Source organism: Zeus faber, assembly GCF_960531495.2.
Source record: "Zeus faber genome assembly, chromosome: 11".
Classification (NCBI taxonomy): Eukaryota; Metazoa; Chordata; class Actinopteri; order Zeiformes; family Zeidae; genus Zeus; species Zeus faber.
The window spans coordinates 11,634,365-11,649,587 of NC_137205.1; the positions used below are offsets into that span (position 1 = coordinate 11,634,365).

At 45.6% G+C, this 15,223-nt stretch overlaps 3 protein-coding genes across 3 annotated transcripts; 1 reads left to right on the forward strand and 2 right to left on the reverse strand.

Annotated features, from left to right (window-relative positions):
- The first annotated feature begins 318 nt into the window (after positions 1-318).
- On the forward strand, positions 319-2,571 carry ndufa6 (NADH:ubiquinone oxidoreductase subunit A6). Its single transcript, XM_080010201.1, has 3 exons — positions 319-510; positions 1,073-1,188; positions 2,338-2,571. Exons 1-3 carry the CDS (start codon positions 372-374, stop codon positions 2,467-2,469), a joined length of 387 nt encoding a protein of 128 aa, XP_079866327.1. The 5' UTR covers positions 319-371; the 3' UTR covers positions 2,470-2,571.
- Positions 2,572-2,703: 132 nt separating this feature from the next.
- smdt1a (single-pass membrane protein with aspartate-rich tail 1a) lies at positions 2,704-3,980 on the reverse strand. The gene is made up of 3 exons (XM_080010202.1): positions 3,812-3,980; positions 3,458-3,623; positions 2,704-3,275 (listed from the first exon to the last, which is right to left on the reverse strand). The coding sequence occupies exons 1-2, from the start codon at positions 3,971-3,973 to the stop codon at positions 3,486-3,488; spliced, it is 300 nt and encodes a 99-aa protein (XP_079866328.1). The 5' UTR covers positions 3,974-3,980; the 3' UTR covers positions 2,704-3,275; positions 3,458-3,485.
- Positions 3,981-4,153: 173 nt separating this feature from the next.
- Positions 4,154-13,552, reverse strand: fam234b (family with sequence similarity 234 member B). Its single transcript, XM_080009655.1, has 13 exons — positions 13,480-13,552; positions 11,326-11,862; positions 10,669-10,782; positions 10,116-10,367; positions 9,920-10,035; positions 8,548-8,698; positions 8,146-8,287; positions 7,580-7,789; positions 7,402-7,480; positions 7,125-7,292; positions 5,299-5,419; positions 4,927-5,150; positions 4,154-4,831 (listed from the first exon to the last, which is right to left on the reverse strand). The coding sequence occupies exons 1-13, from the start codon at positions 13,514-13,516 to the stop codon at positions 4,829-4,831; spliced, it is 2,154 nt and encodes a 717-aa protein (XP_079865781.1). The 5' UTR covers positions 13,517-13,552; the 3' UTR covers positions 4,154-4,828.
- Between the last annotated feature and the right edge of the window lie 1,671 nt (positions 13,553-15,223).

Consider the following 15,223-nt stretch of genomic DNA (forward strand, 5'->3'; position numbering starts at 1 on the left):
AAAAAAATATATAGAATAAAATACAATAAAAATAAAATGGAATAAAATGGAATAGATAGAGGGAATATGCCTATGTATATACAGATATGTGCAATTAAAGTGGCATGTGAATTAAAGTGGCGTGTGAATGTGAATAGAGTGAGGTAGTGTTTGGGATTTGTGTTTCCATTTGTGATCATTTTTAATTAACTCCTGTGGAGCGCCAGCTCAATCGACGGGGAATCAAATGGAGTCTCGCCGCCTCCACCAGTTTCCTCGTCAGCCTCTTGTGTCGTGACGCTCCTCTCCGCTCGGTGGCGGCACCACCCTCCTCTCCGCGAGGTGGCGGCCCCACTAAACCGTCACGCAGGAAGGAAGACGCTGCAACAAACATGGCGTCCACCGCGGCGACCCGGACCGCAGCGGGTGCCGCTAAGGTGGTAAAACCTCTTTTCAGTCGGGACCTGGATGAAGCGAAGCGTAGGTCCCGGGAGCTGTACCGGGCCTGGTACCGCGAGGTACCGAACACCGGTAAGGAGGCCCCTTTCCACACCGAAAACACACAGTCTCGGCGTCAAGGTCGTACGCGGAACGCCACCTAAATGTTCAGCGACATTTAGCTCTACTTGCTAACTTACCGTTTGGAGTAGAATGTGTTAAAGGTGATAGATGTGATATTCCGATTCGTTTTTTTGTTTAAGTGACACATTTGCTGTCGTGCACATGTAAACAGGAGGTTATGTTCTGGGCTGGGCGATAAATCGATATCGCAATGTGTGGGTTTCGCGATATATTTGAATGTCCTCAAGGCTGCATCACAGTGTAGTGATGCCCATTTCTGAACAGACTGTTCCAGCTGATAAATGCACCTGCTTGGTGGTAATATCCACATCTGTAATTCAGATATAATATTCCATTTAATATCTCCATTATACAGTATTTATTGTGTGCTAGCCACCGCCTAAATATGATCTTACTTATCGATATTGAGGTATTAAAAAAAAAAAGGTGATATGCGTTTTTGTCAAGCCCTAATTACACTAATATATTAAATGCTCTGTTCAATATTTCACGTGTTGTCTTTGATTTATAGTGGCACTGTTCCAGCTGGACATCACGTCACGTCAGGCCAAAGACAAAGTGAGGGAGATGTTTGATAAAAACAAGCACGTCACTGACCCGCGTGTCATCGACATGCTAGTGATCAAGGTAAACGCTGCCACTCTTCATGCTGGATCCATCAACACGTGCCAGTTGTGTTGTTTAGATCAGTGATTCTTTGGCGTCGTCACCGGGGCTCTTTTGCAGGGGCTCCCCAGCAAAATGATTAATAGTTAAACTTCACCCATTATTTCATTTACGAGACATTAGCACCGTAAGGGAATGTACAGAGTGAATGACTGTTCTGATCATAGTTTCGCCGCTATCTCTGAAACTATAGAATAGACAGGCATGGAAGTTTGGACTCATTGTATCTCACAAGAGAAAGTCTTCTCAGAGACAGAAGTCTTTTCAAATGGGAGTTGTGGCCTCATGCATATCAAATTGAAGGTCTTTCAAATGAAAAATGTGGAGAATTACTTGTCTCGCTGATTGCGTTTATACCTTATTTTAACCGGATAAATGTTTTTTTGAGTCCCATGTTTTCACAAATAGCACATTGTGTTTCGCCCAATTCCACTTGAAGAGGATTCACAACATCAATAGTGACCAGAAAAAATAGTTTTGAGAACTAGCCTTTCTAGGCTGGCTTCCTGAACTGCTCTGACAACACAGTGATCTTTTCTAGGCAGTTACTGTTCAGTAGGGATGCGACGGTACAGCGGGCCCACGGGTCGATATGTATCATGGTTTTGGGGCCACGGTAACATTACGGTTTCTGTATATTTAAGACAAAGATTTTTAAAAGTTAAAAGGTTGTAAAATTAAAACCCTTTTTTTTTTGTTGTTGTCCTCCATAAATAACTAGCAGGGCGGAATAATATTATACAGAAGTGTTTATTTTATTTTCTGTCTCCTTGTGGAATGAAACAAGTTTGTATGGGGACACTTTCTCCCTGACTCTCTCTGAGAGACGCGGCCGCGTAGCCGCACGCAGTTGGAGAAAGGAAAAATAATAGACCTTGCACAAAAATAGAGAAACCGCGTGGAGCCGCGCAGCTGACGTGGCCAGTTGAGCTCCAACAGTGGATTCAATATTTAGGGCACGCCGTGCCCGTATGCTGCGCTAACGCGTCCGGTGGACTTCTACTGCAATAACTTGGTTCACGTGTGTACCGTTGCATCCCGACTGTCGAGTCACATTTATTTCATTTGTAACAGTGCCTCTTTTTTTTTTTTTTTCTCGTCTCAATGAAGGGGAAAATGGACCTCCAGGAAACCATCAATGTCTGGAAGCAGAAGACACACATCATGCGCTATTTCAGCGAGTCGGAGCCGCCTCGTCCTACTGACTTCCTGTCTAAGTTCTACCACGGTCACGACCCATGAACTCTATACACTTGTCTGTTCTCGCGGCTGACTCCTCTGTGCTTGGTGCTCAGCATGGCCCCTCTGTTGTTGAACTGTAAATACACTCATTACGTACAATTATTTACTCTTCCTTGTGATTATTTTTTGATGTAGCAGGAGCTGAAAGACTTCGTACTCAGGGGGTTTCGATACTTCTGTACTTCCATTTCACAGCCGGACCCCAAATCAATTTGCTGATTTTGGCTTATTGATTCCAGGTATCAAGTCATTATTTCGAGCCATAAGCTGCACATGTTGAGCATTTGCTTGGTTAAAATGAATTTGCTGAGAAATATTTAAATGTTAAAGTTAAAACAATTTTTTTTCCTTTTTCAATTGGATTCCTTTTAGAGATGCATGCGTAACTAATCGTATATTTTTGTATGAATATTGAAACCACACAAACAACTCAGTTGTTGTACAGGTTGCACTACATTATGTTTTATAAACTGAGCTTGGGATGTCAGTGTTAATGGACAACTAGTTTAAAACTTGCTATTGCAAAAGCTCCAATTAGTGTATTAGTGTGTTGTTGCCAGATCTGTGATCTCACATTAATAACCAGTGACTCAGAGCTGCTTTTGCGATTCCTTTTATTAAAACATTCATGCAAGTACAGTACAGTGGGCCAAATTGGGGGCAGCCCGGTCTGCTGGCTGAACATGAGCTAAAATCTCTGTATCCAAGACTCAAGAGCAGCAGAGGGAGCTCTAGGTGAAATAACCACAGTTTGTCTGTTCACATTTGGATTTGTCCCAGTGTTTTTGCTAGACCAAAACGGTGATCTGTAAAGGAAGAAACAAAAGCAATTGGCATAAAGTAGACACACGCTGAGGAGTGTGTGTGCATGTGGGGGATACGCACACACTCCTCAATCTGCCTTAATTGCGTCTGGGACCAAGTCTCTCAAGGGATCCCTGGTCACATCTCAACAATTCCGCTCATCACTTATTTGTGCCACTGATACCTGGCAACCAGAAAGCCCCCGGGGCCGCTCAGTCGTCGTCGTCGTCGTCCTCGGGGATAAAGATGTCGTGCTCCTCCAGCAGCGCAGCAAAGCTCTTGCTGATCTGAGTCCCCACATACAGGAAGGGCAGCACCACCAGCGCAATCCGGGCGAGGCCGAAGGGGGTCTGCTCTCCAGCGTCGCGCACCGCCCACCAAAATAACGCATTAGTATTTATTTATCCGCTTGGGGTCTACACTCTGTGAGATTGACTGGAAGTAAACGAGCCACTTGTTTTCTAACGCGGCGGTTGGCGTTTCCGCCTCGGACATCTGACGTTTGCTTCACCTGTTCCCTCACTGCGTCGCCACCTACCTTCTTTGGTTTCGGTAAAATCGCACCGGATCCCGTGCACACGGCTGTGCGGAGCGGCGTCGCGGCCCTGGCGGAGCCACGGGGCGAGGCAAACGGGAGGGTTCGGCAGCCGATAAACTTCGACAGCCTGGCGGCGGGAAAGCGACCGAGGGCGGACGCCATGTTTTCAGCGACGCGGAGGGAGGCGCTTGTGACAGGTGGCTTGCGAGCGGCGCATGCGCGGTGCGTCCACCGAAGAGTCCAGATTTAACTGGAGCATTAATTGGCAGATTCCGGTTGATCCTTGATTCTTCATTGCGGACAATTAAAAGAACACGCCATAGAGAACATTTGGATGTATTATTTATTTGCATTTAATCCCAAACAATATTTACAGTTACCATCAGTTTGCGATGCAATACTTTTCAGCAAAAGAAGACAAAACAATCTTATTAACAGGTTTCTTCTAAATATTAAAGCAAACCAATAAATACTGTACAGCAATAAAATATATACAGATTCCCTAGCCTACATTATTATTTGAACACCAGAGCCTTAATGGAGAAGTGCATGGAAGTTGAATCCACAGGAGTGTTTTTTTTCTCTCCGTGTACCTATCCTGCTCGATTTGGATGAAAGTAAAGACGCATAAAAAAAAAATGCAACGCTATCTCATCACAACCTCATTGTGCTTCATTATTTCAAGTAATATATCACAAACTTAGTCTGCCATCACTCACGGATGTGCAAATAAAATAATGTTATTAAAATATCGTTCTAACATCCAGGTCAAATAACTTAAAGTAGTTCCTAGTACAAATTAAAAAAAAAAAATAGCTGCATTTATGTACCATAATCCTCAAGAAATATAAAATAAAGTCACATAAAGCCAAGCAACTAGAGATGTAAGTAAAATGAATTCCCAATTTCCCCTTAGTGCAGCATGTTGAGGCCTTTACTGGCTGAATGTCCATGTCTTCACCTGTACCTTAATGAAGGGCCTCTTGAGATGTAAAGCATTGAGGTCGATTTGTCTCGTCACTAAACAGACAAAAAGAAAATAATGTGATCAAGACGTCAAAAAAAAATAAATAATCCAATTGTGACGGGACACACACCGGTAATTCCCCTCTCACCTGCTTTTTGAAGGACAGCTGCCTGAAGAACTTGTTGAGCTCAAAGGCGCTGGGTCTGACGGGTCCCTTGGCCTTGCTCTCTTTTAGCCTCACCACCTGTCCCCTGGCGATGGCGGCTCTCAGGCTCAGCCTCTTGACCACCTGCGCCCCGGGATCGGAGTCCGTGGTGGGCCGGGACGACACGGTGATGTAGGAGGCGTCCCCCTGGTGCTCCCGGTAACTCACTGTGGGCGATCAAGGACACGTCTCTGGATCACCTTGTTTTCCAACTCTACAACTAAGTGGCCAGTTATCACTGTGTCATAAGTCTGATATTTTACACCAAATAACCTTCAACTTTAATAGAATGGCTTCATGATCAAGGTGACTTACCTGCAGCTGTCACAGCGGTGTCGGTGGTGCTGTCGAGCTGCAGCAGGATAGTGGGATACGTTGGATGTAGCAGGAATAGATTTCTGATGAGGGGCTCGGCTGCCGCCACGCCCGGCGCCACCTGTGGTCAGCAAGGTTATTACATCAGTATATTTTCCCCGACAGCAGAATAACTCCAAGCAGGGTTCATTCTGGCATTACAAAATGAAATTCAAGGCCTTTCAAGTAATTTTTTTAGTGCTCTATTTTTTTAATTTTCAAGGATTTCACACAAAACAAATATTCTCCATTTTCAATGTGATCTTTATTAATTAAAATATAATATAATCTTAGTCTCGTCCATTATTTGTATTAGTTTATCTATTATATACAGTATATACACCGTTCAGCCACAACATTAGAACCACCACTAATAATCGCTAATATTGTGTAACTCCACATCCTGCTCCCAACACAGCTCTGACCCGTTGAGGCATGGACTCCACAAGACCTCTGAAGGTGTCCTGTGGTATCTGGCACCAAGACGTTAGCAGCAGATCCTTTAAGTCTTGTTAGTTGTGAGGTGGGGCCCCCATGGATCAGGCTTGTAGTTCCAGTACATCCCACGGATGCTCCATCGGATCGGACCCTAACCCCGGCCATCCACATAAAGTAGAAGAAGATGTGATTCATCAGACCAGGCCACCTTCTTCCATTGCTCCATGGTCCAGTTCCTGTGCTCATGTGTCCATTATAGGTGCTTTCTGTGGGGGACAGGGGTCAACATGGACACTCTGACCGGTCTGCAGCTACCCAGCCCCATACGCAGCAAGCTGTGATGCACTGTGTGTTCTGACACCTTTCTATCATAGCAGCATTAACTTTTTCAGAAATGTGTGCTACAGTAGCTCTTCTGTGGTATCAGACCAGACGGACTAGACTTCCCTCCCCATTAAATCGATGAGCTTTGGGGGTCCGTGACCCTGTTGCCAGTTCACCAGTTGTCCTTCCTTGGACCACTTTTGCATTCAAAGACTTTGTGATGCCCGGCCCTGGCAACCTGCTGGCTGCAGGGACACACCTGTAGATGTGGATGAGGGAGGAGGAGTTGGTTTTCTTGAGTCTCTCCCATCCGGGGTCCTTCTGTCTCAGTGCCTCGGTTAATGGCATTTTGCCAGTGGCGTGCTTGTAGATGTCGCGCAGTGATAGGTACTTTGGTAGGTACTTACTGCTGCATAGACCTGCTTAGATACCCCACAACACCTGCCGTTTTGGAGATGCTCTGACCCAGTCGTCTAGCCATCACAATTTGGTCCTTGTCAAAATCGCTCAGATCCTTACGCTTGCCCATTTTTCTCGCTTCCAACACATCAACTTCAACAACTGATTGTTCACTTGCTGCCTAATATATCCCACCCCTTGACTGGTGCCATTGGAACAAGATGATCAATATTATTCACTTCACCTGTCAGTGGTTTTAATGCTGTGGCTGATCGGTGTGTGTGTGTGTGTGTGTATATATATGTGTATATATATATATATATATATATATATATATATATATATATATATATATATATATAATAACAAAGCTCAAAACCAGGGGGAATATCACAGGTTTTGAATGATAAAATTTCTTACAAGGACTTTTCAAGCACTTCAGCACAAAAGGGGCTACCGCTATTTTCAATGTTTTCCAGTACTTACATTTCTGAGGACGAAATTCAAGCACTTCAAGAACACTGAACCCAAGACCTATGAGCTAATGGCATATGCAATGTCAAAACAACAGATCAACAGGAATTGATCCTTCTGCCAAGGTTTTACGTCTTCCGCGGCACACTCACAGTCATCTTGGTGAAGCTTTTCTTTGTTCTGATCAGGTCACTGGCCCAGAACAGGAAAACCGACGGGCCACCGGTGGTGGAGACGGTGGAGGCCTCCAACACGAGGTGCGGGCACAAGAACTCTGCCGCCCAGAGGACATGGCCATTAGCTCCGTCGACAATCTGCACCTAGAGAGGGAAATAATAAACAGAGGGCTGTAATGGGCTGTTAAGTCGGGCCACAGATGGACTTAGTTATGAGTTTAAATGTTGATGAACAGGTTAGAAACATCCTTGCCTTCCTGATGCCGTTCACGGAATGCTGGATGAAGAGATCTGGGATTCTGTCACTGTTGAACTGACCTGGGGCTGGTTGACTGCAACAGAACAACGAATGCCTCGGGTGAAGGCGTCATGTTTAAAAATGGAAGGAATGCGGTTTGTGAGAAATTAAGCCGTAAATAACTCCACCGTACCTGCGGATAGTTGCTTCGATGATGGTCCGTTCAACGAAGGTCCACTCCCTGTGTGCGTCCCTCTCTCTCAGCACAGACAGTTTGCTGGCTCCGTAGACCACGGCCCAGTCGCTCCGGGTCGAGTTCAGGTTGGAAACACTGTCCAGGCTGTTGTGGTTGTTACCGAAACCGGCCACAAGGGGGAGCAGGAAGTTCACCTGGTCGGTCCCACTGGGGAGAACATCAATTGGATTAAACTGTGTTTTCAGATGCAATTCATTTTCAGGTTATGCAGCTCACTCATCCAAAAGACGGGCACAGATGTATACGTCTGCTGTTACGTCAGGCAAGCCCTCTGCAACCAAGATAAAGTGATTTTGAGGGGAATTTCTTTCTGCTATTATGGATGGGATTTCATTGATATCGTGATTTCATTCACCATCAATAGTATACAAGATTAAGATTCAAATATGAAACACTTTTTGAGTAAAGATCAAGCTTCTTGCAGCAGTATTTTATTCCCCCCTGAAGCTTTCAAAGACTTTGTGATGCCCGGCCCTGGCAACCTGCTGGCTGCAGGGACACACCTGTAGATGTGGATGAGGGAAGAGGAGTTGGTTTTCTTGAGTCTCTCCCATCCGGGGTCCTTCTGTCTCAGTGCCTCGGTTAATGGCATTTTGCCAGTGGCGTGCTTGTAGATGTCGCGCAGTGAGACGGCCTCCACAGCACCTGGAAGGAGGTTGGAAAACACAATGTAGTAAAAAAAAAAAAACGGAGGGAAAGACTAGATTTACCAGCACAGGGGGAATAAATGCTCATTTTATAGTATTGAGCTCATATAATTTCTTGATAATGATCAAATATGTGACATTTCTATGGCTCAGCAATGGCAAACCCTGAAAATGTATAGCTACTATAGAACAATAATTCATGCTGCCTTACAAATCGGTTATATGAGGTTGACTTTATCAATAAAGGGACTGCTTTACCTAGTCCAAACAGGATGTAGTATGCCCCCTGCTGTGTTTCATGCAGCAGTGGTCCTATGAGCTTTCCCTGCGTTGTGAGGTTGAAGGAGACGGGATGTCCCAGTTTGGCCCCAGTCAGCCCAGAGAGTAGGATGAGGGACAGGTCAGAAACCTGCAAAGGAAGGAAAGATATACAGTTGTGTATATTTCATGTATAGATGTGGTTTTGTTTGATGATAACTGATTACTTGTTTGCAACTTTCCACTGTTTTCTTTGCAATCGGTTTGTTTTCTGCATTTTGGACACTTAGCTCAGCACTTTTCACGGGTGATTTATTTTCTATTTTTGTTCATTGAATTTATAAGATTTCAATTTGAATTGCTGATTGAATTGAATTGAATTTGATGAAGTAATTCTAACCACTAGATTATCAAGAATGTGATTCTGACTACGTACTACCAGTTATGAACACAAATTGGAGCGCTTGAAAAAAATCAACACATAGCCCACTGTGAGGTATGTGTCATCTGACCGAAAACGTGCTGATCTTCGGTGTCACCTTGAGACGAAACACGGAGAACTCACGTTCCAGCCAGTCAATTTTTTTTGCAAACAAGCTCAAAGATTTTCTTGTTCGGTAAATGTGATGCCAACATTATCTGTTTCCAGTGGCCTCAGTTGCAGGAGGTAATTGTGCGTATAGGCGGCGGCGGCACTATCTCCCCATCAGCCCTATTTGGATTCATTTATATTTGTGGTTTGCAAACGAGGTGGTTCGCGAAAGCTCCTGATAGCAATCTAGTGGTCCGTGCAAAGAAGAAGTTGGGATGGGATCAGCTGGTGAACCATAACACACACACACACACACACACACACACACACACACACACACACACACACACACACACACACACACACACACACACACACACACACACAGCAAAGCCACGAAAACTATTTTTCCCTGCTGTGTGATGCAATGGAGAGCCTTCCCTTCACTAATATCAAACATCTTTGATATTATAGGGGCAAGTTTTCCTATAATAATTTTGTGTGTGCGCGTCAAAAGCTCCAGTCGCAACGACAGTTTTCAACAGCCAATGAGATTGTGTATCTGCATGATGTCTGTGTCCACTCTGGAGGTTCTCTAGGGGCCTTTTTTTCAAATTCTAATTATTGGGATACTTCTGGAATATGAGTGATGCACAGCACCGATCGCTGGAGTGACAAAGGAAAGCAAAGTTTTTATGAAAAAAAATTACAGTATGGCATACTGTAAAAAGTGCAATATGGCAAGCGCCGAACTATGCTATATGGAAAGGCACCTGTGCCTGTAGGTCGACCGATAGTAAGAGAAGATTTTAGCATGCATCCCACACAACAGAACGATACCTCATCCACAGGCAGCGTAGCGACCAGCAAATCTGGAACGGTGTCTCCCTGCAGGTCTGGAAGCGCCACGGCCTGCGACTCGATATTCTCAAGCGGGACCGACCACAACTTCTTACCTGAGGGAGAAAGAAACATTCTGTTGAAAGGGTTCTGACCGGAGCTGACTAGTTCCTACAGGGTTGTGGGCTCTGCTGACCTGTGGTGCCGTTGACTGCCGTGAGGACCATCTTTCCGATGAGGAGGCACACGGGCCCGCTGGCCCTCTCCCTCTGGCCCATGAGCAACGGCGTGGTCTCGGGGTAGGCTCTGAGGGCCGCCCCCCCGGCTGGGAGGGGCACCGGGTGGCCCTCGTACTCCAGACCACACTGGATGTACATCACGGAGTCCCGCATCACTTTCCTCCACAGAACCTGGCCACTGATGGCAGACAGGGCCACTGCACTATAAACTGGGACAAGAAAATTGTTATCCTTATTGCTGTTGTTATTATTAGGATTGCTGTTATTATTATAACGCCATATTATTTTCACTGCGATACTGCTTTCTCACCACACTATAGATAGAAATGTTGATACAATATGGCTCTACACATATTTACGATACCAGCATATTAACAAGTACTACGAGAAAAAAGGTGTTATCTTATCTTAATTATACAGAAAGTCAAGGGTAGACTTACTGTGCGAGTGGATTGACATACAATGGATTGACATGGCGTCTCCTAGAAATAGGTTGCCTGTATTATGTACCTTTGTTTCCCTGTAAGGGGTGAGTGTCGTTCGTGCGTTCAGTGTTCCCCAACAGAATATCTTCCACCGAGTCGCCGTCCACGTCCCACAACGCCAACGCTGGTGGAGTGACGCCTGAAGAGAAATAGAAGAATAAGAACAGCGTTGTTTGAAGAAAGTTATTCTATGAGACACTTTGAGAACAATCAAGGTTTCCATAATATATTGTATGTCGCCTATTGTACCCCGAGGGGTTCTGTTTCTTTATTATTGTGTTATAATAATAAAAGTACCATTTAAAAAGTTGGTCATTTTCGTTTGCTCAATTCTCAGCTTTAAATTTTACATAACATTGTATCTCTAGCAGCGCCATCAACATAATTCATCATTATGTTGTTGCTAAACTGAAATAGCTGTACCAATGCATGCTGAGGCAAAAAAGGCAGTACGGTGATATTAAGAGTCCCGTGTAATTAGCGATGGCTAATTATAGGGTGAGTCAGCAATGTCTGCCACAGAGACTGCAAAGTAAGTCTCTCTAAGTCGGCAGAGTCAGGGAAGCCTCACGTTCTGGCAGAACTCAACAGGGGAGTGTTGTGTTTAGGCACTTCAAGCGAAAAGGATCAACTGTAGATCTTTTCTTTTAGAGAGGGCGCGAAACAAACCGCCTCCCATTACCTCCGGCATCTCCCAGTGCTCTCTCCCACTCTGGCCGTTTGTCCAGCTCTCCCTTCTGGCAGGGGATCAGAAACGCACACAGCAGCACCAGCAGAGTGGCACCCACCAGCGGAACCAGGAAAAAAGCAGCTCGCACGATGCTCCTGATTCTCTTCCTCTTTCTCTCCACCTCTCCACCGCTCGCCAACATGCCATCCCCGCCCGATATCCCAGACCCGCCGCCGCCCTCCTCCCCCGCTCGCTCCCTTCCCCCCGTGTCCCTCTGGTTCCAGTACTGCATGCCCTTCATCTCCTCCCGGTCCTGCCTGGACTTCCCGGGCATCCGCTCTCTCCACTCGTCCTCCTCCTCTTCTTCGTCCTCTTCCCCCTCGTCCTCACCCCCAACGAGTCTGCCAGACCCCGGCCCCGCGCCCAGGCAGCCGCCCCTGCCGAGGCCGTTCCGCGGGTAGTTGAGGACCAGGTCGTCCTCTTCGCTCTCATCGTCGCTGTCAGCTTGGGTGAGGGGATCATACTCCCCCAGCTCAGAGCCCTTCTTCCCTGTAGGAGAACAGAGAGTGATGGTCTTATCAAATTGTTTCTAAACATCGTCTCACAAAAAAGATGGTTTCATTTACAAATGCCAATCTCCAAATCTCACTGAAACTTTGGTCGAGACTTTGGAACAGTCTGGGAGGTCTCTTTCAGACAACCCGATGGACCTCACGGCAGTGTAAATATAATGGGCATAGGTATGGTAGTCATAGAGATTCGAAGCCTGGAAGTCAAACCACAGTGTTGTGGTCTGTAAGTAAAGTAGAACTCAGGGCCAATGAAGAGAATCAAAGGCAGATGTTGTCTTTCCCCAAGCACCATTCAAAGGCCTGGCAAATATGGGGTTACTACAATCCAAGTGGAAGTAGAGAAAGGCATAGAGTGAGTTTTCCAGGTAGGGCTGGGAAATATGTCTGTATAATATCGATATTGTGATATGAGACTAGATATTTAATGGGATTTTGGTTATCGTGATATAGTTAAATACTTTCTTTAAGTCTGCTTTAATGCAAATGAACTACATAGATTGTTCTAGCTGTTCTTATCTACCTGATTGGCTATAATATCCACATCACTAACGATAGTTTCTCAAATAGTTATTGTGTGTGGATATCTTATGAAAACACCAATAGTCATCTTTCCATCCGAATATCGCTGAATTATCAATATCGAGGTATCGGTCAAAAAATATCATGATATTTGATTTTGTCAATGTATACCAGCCCTTATTGTCTACAGTTAACTGTAAGGTTTATTTCACCCCCCCCCCCAAGTATCTAAATTTTTCATTTTCTATAATTACTATTCTATTGTTTATAAGTATTACTGCCTATTGTTTTTTTTATGTGAGCAACTGGGATTAAACATCTATCTATCTATCTATCTATCTATCCATCCATCCATCCATCCATCCATCTATCCATCTATCCATCCGTCCATCCATCCATCTATCTATCGATCTATCGATCTATCGATCGATCTATCTGAATAGCAGTCTTGGTGTACAGGCATAGCTAACAGACAATCCAACTAGCCGTTAAGAATGAAGTGATGTCATTTACAAAGGTAAACAACAAAGGGTTTGGGTGAGAGAGAGAGAGAGAGAGAGAGAGAGAGAGAGAGAGAGAGAGAGAGAGATAGATCCATCACCTATTTGTTTTCAAACATATATCAAAATGTCCTTATATGTTAGAAATAGATAAGACGCAACTACTGGTTGTCAAATGTTGTGGTAGGGGATGCGGCGTCTCTGACTCTCCAGGTGACCAGTGATCCAGGCTGTTAGCGGGCTAGTTTAGCAGCTAACCTGCTGATATAGCACCATGTCAGTGGGCAGCTCGTAAACACGGCATTCCTGCTCTGGAGTTGGGCGCCACATGCATTTTAAAAGGGAATATCGAGTCCGTTTTCCATCACGAACGACATTGAATCCTACGGTGCGGACGTGTCGGCGCCGTGCACAGCTCATTCTATCTGTCAATCATGATGGACCTATACAGGACAACCTGCAGGCACGACGGGGCTGACGCGATTCAGCAAATGGTCCAACGTTACACGAGAGCGGAACCAGACGACCGTTAACATCGCCACCCACCCTCACGAAAGACGAGAAGCGCGCCTTACCGGGCAGTTTCAGCGCACGGGACAGAGCTGCAGCCATTGCTGTATATAACGGTTCTCCCACGCTCGGCGGAGCTGCGGCAGATGTGACGGAGTGCGTGCGCGAAGCTGCGCTCTAGCGAGGTGACAAACTCGGAAAAATCGAACCCCCCCTACGCGCAAAGGTCAAAAAAAAAAAAATGAACGGGCATTTGGGTTTACATTTCGGAGGCAGGTCGCTCCGGCCCCACTTTTTGACCATTTTATAATAATAGCCCCGGCGCGACAGTACCGCGATGGCACACGTCGTTAACGGCGAAGAAGGTCCCCTTTGCGTGGGTTTTTTTTTTTTTTTTTTTGTTAATTTGAAAATACATCTGTCTTGAATGTAAATTACTCTCGTTTTTATGTTATACTAACATAGACTTTGTCGACTGTAAATATACAACGTTGCCAAACAAACACATATGCTACGGGCGTTCAGCAACACGTTTATCTCGGAAATGGAGACGACCGGCTAGGAATTACCGAGTTGTAAGGGAATGCAGCGTTCGTCTCACCAGCAGGTTGTTTGTTGCCGAAGCGTTGCAGTCTGGGACTTGTAGTTGGATGCTTCTGCCACCTACAGTATTAGTATAATTGACACCGGGGCGACATTCATTTTTAGTTTTCTTTCCAACCAAACACGTTGATTGTGGAGGACTTTGTAAGTATTCCCTTTAAAATCATTTCGAACAGATGATCTCGCGTTCAGCCGAGCCAATGATCCGTATTTAACTCGCCTTGATTTCCCTTTCTCGATTTCGGACTGGAATACCTGGACAGGTTAGAGCGATAACATCTGTATTTAGAAACAATAGGAAGCCAAACCTGGCGTCGTCGTTGGAATAAGACAGTACATGTAAGTAAAAAAAAGTAAAAGTAAATAAAATAAGTAAAATAAAAGTACCATTTTTCAGCTGTTTCAAGAACCTTCAGCTGTCTTTGTTTTTTGTTGTTGTTTTTTGTTTTAATTACAAGCGGAACACAACACCACCATACAGCAATAATAAACAAACAGAGCAGCAAGGTGTGCACTATTACATTACTATTACATCGGTTCAGTTGCCATTTTGATAGAGGAATACAAAAGTACTCCGGACCTTTCATTTTAGCAAAAGTACAAATAACCCAGACACGGAATGGCTCCGGTAAAAGCACCGCATCGACATTCCGACAAGTTAAACTGTACACGTGGACTTGACATTAAACGGACTTAAAAGACGATCCGATGGATGGAAATTATGTGAAATCTCTTACATGCGAGTTTGTTTTGCGAATCCCTCTGGAGGAAATTGGCGGAGCGCCTAACTGACCACATCACGCACGTCTTTCGTGTGTGTGTGTGTGTGTGGGGTGAAGACGGGGCGAACGTGCAGACCCGGGCCCGAACGCCCGAACCCTTGGGGCGAGACCCCGTCGGCGGGGCGGTGGAGGGCGGGGAGAGCGCCTCCCTCCGGTATTGCTTTGACCAGGGCGGGGCGGGGCAGATCCTGGTCCCGCGAGGCATCTCACGAAGTAGGTGAGTCACCTCGGCGGGCGAACCTGTACCCGTTCAAAAATTCTTCTCGTAGTTTGAACGAGGACACGGGCGTCACCCCGCGTCGTTATTTTCCTTACTCATCAGTTTAAGGCATGACCCGCCCCCACGCCGCGCGCGTGCCTAGATACCCGCGGCCGGCGCTGTTTGTCACGGTGCCGATTGTGAAGCGGGGGGCTCAGCGGGCTA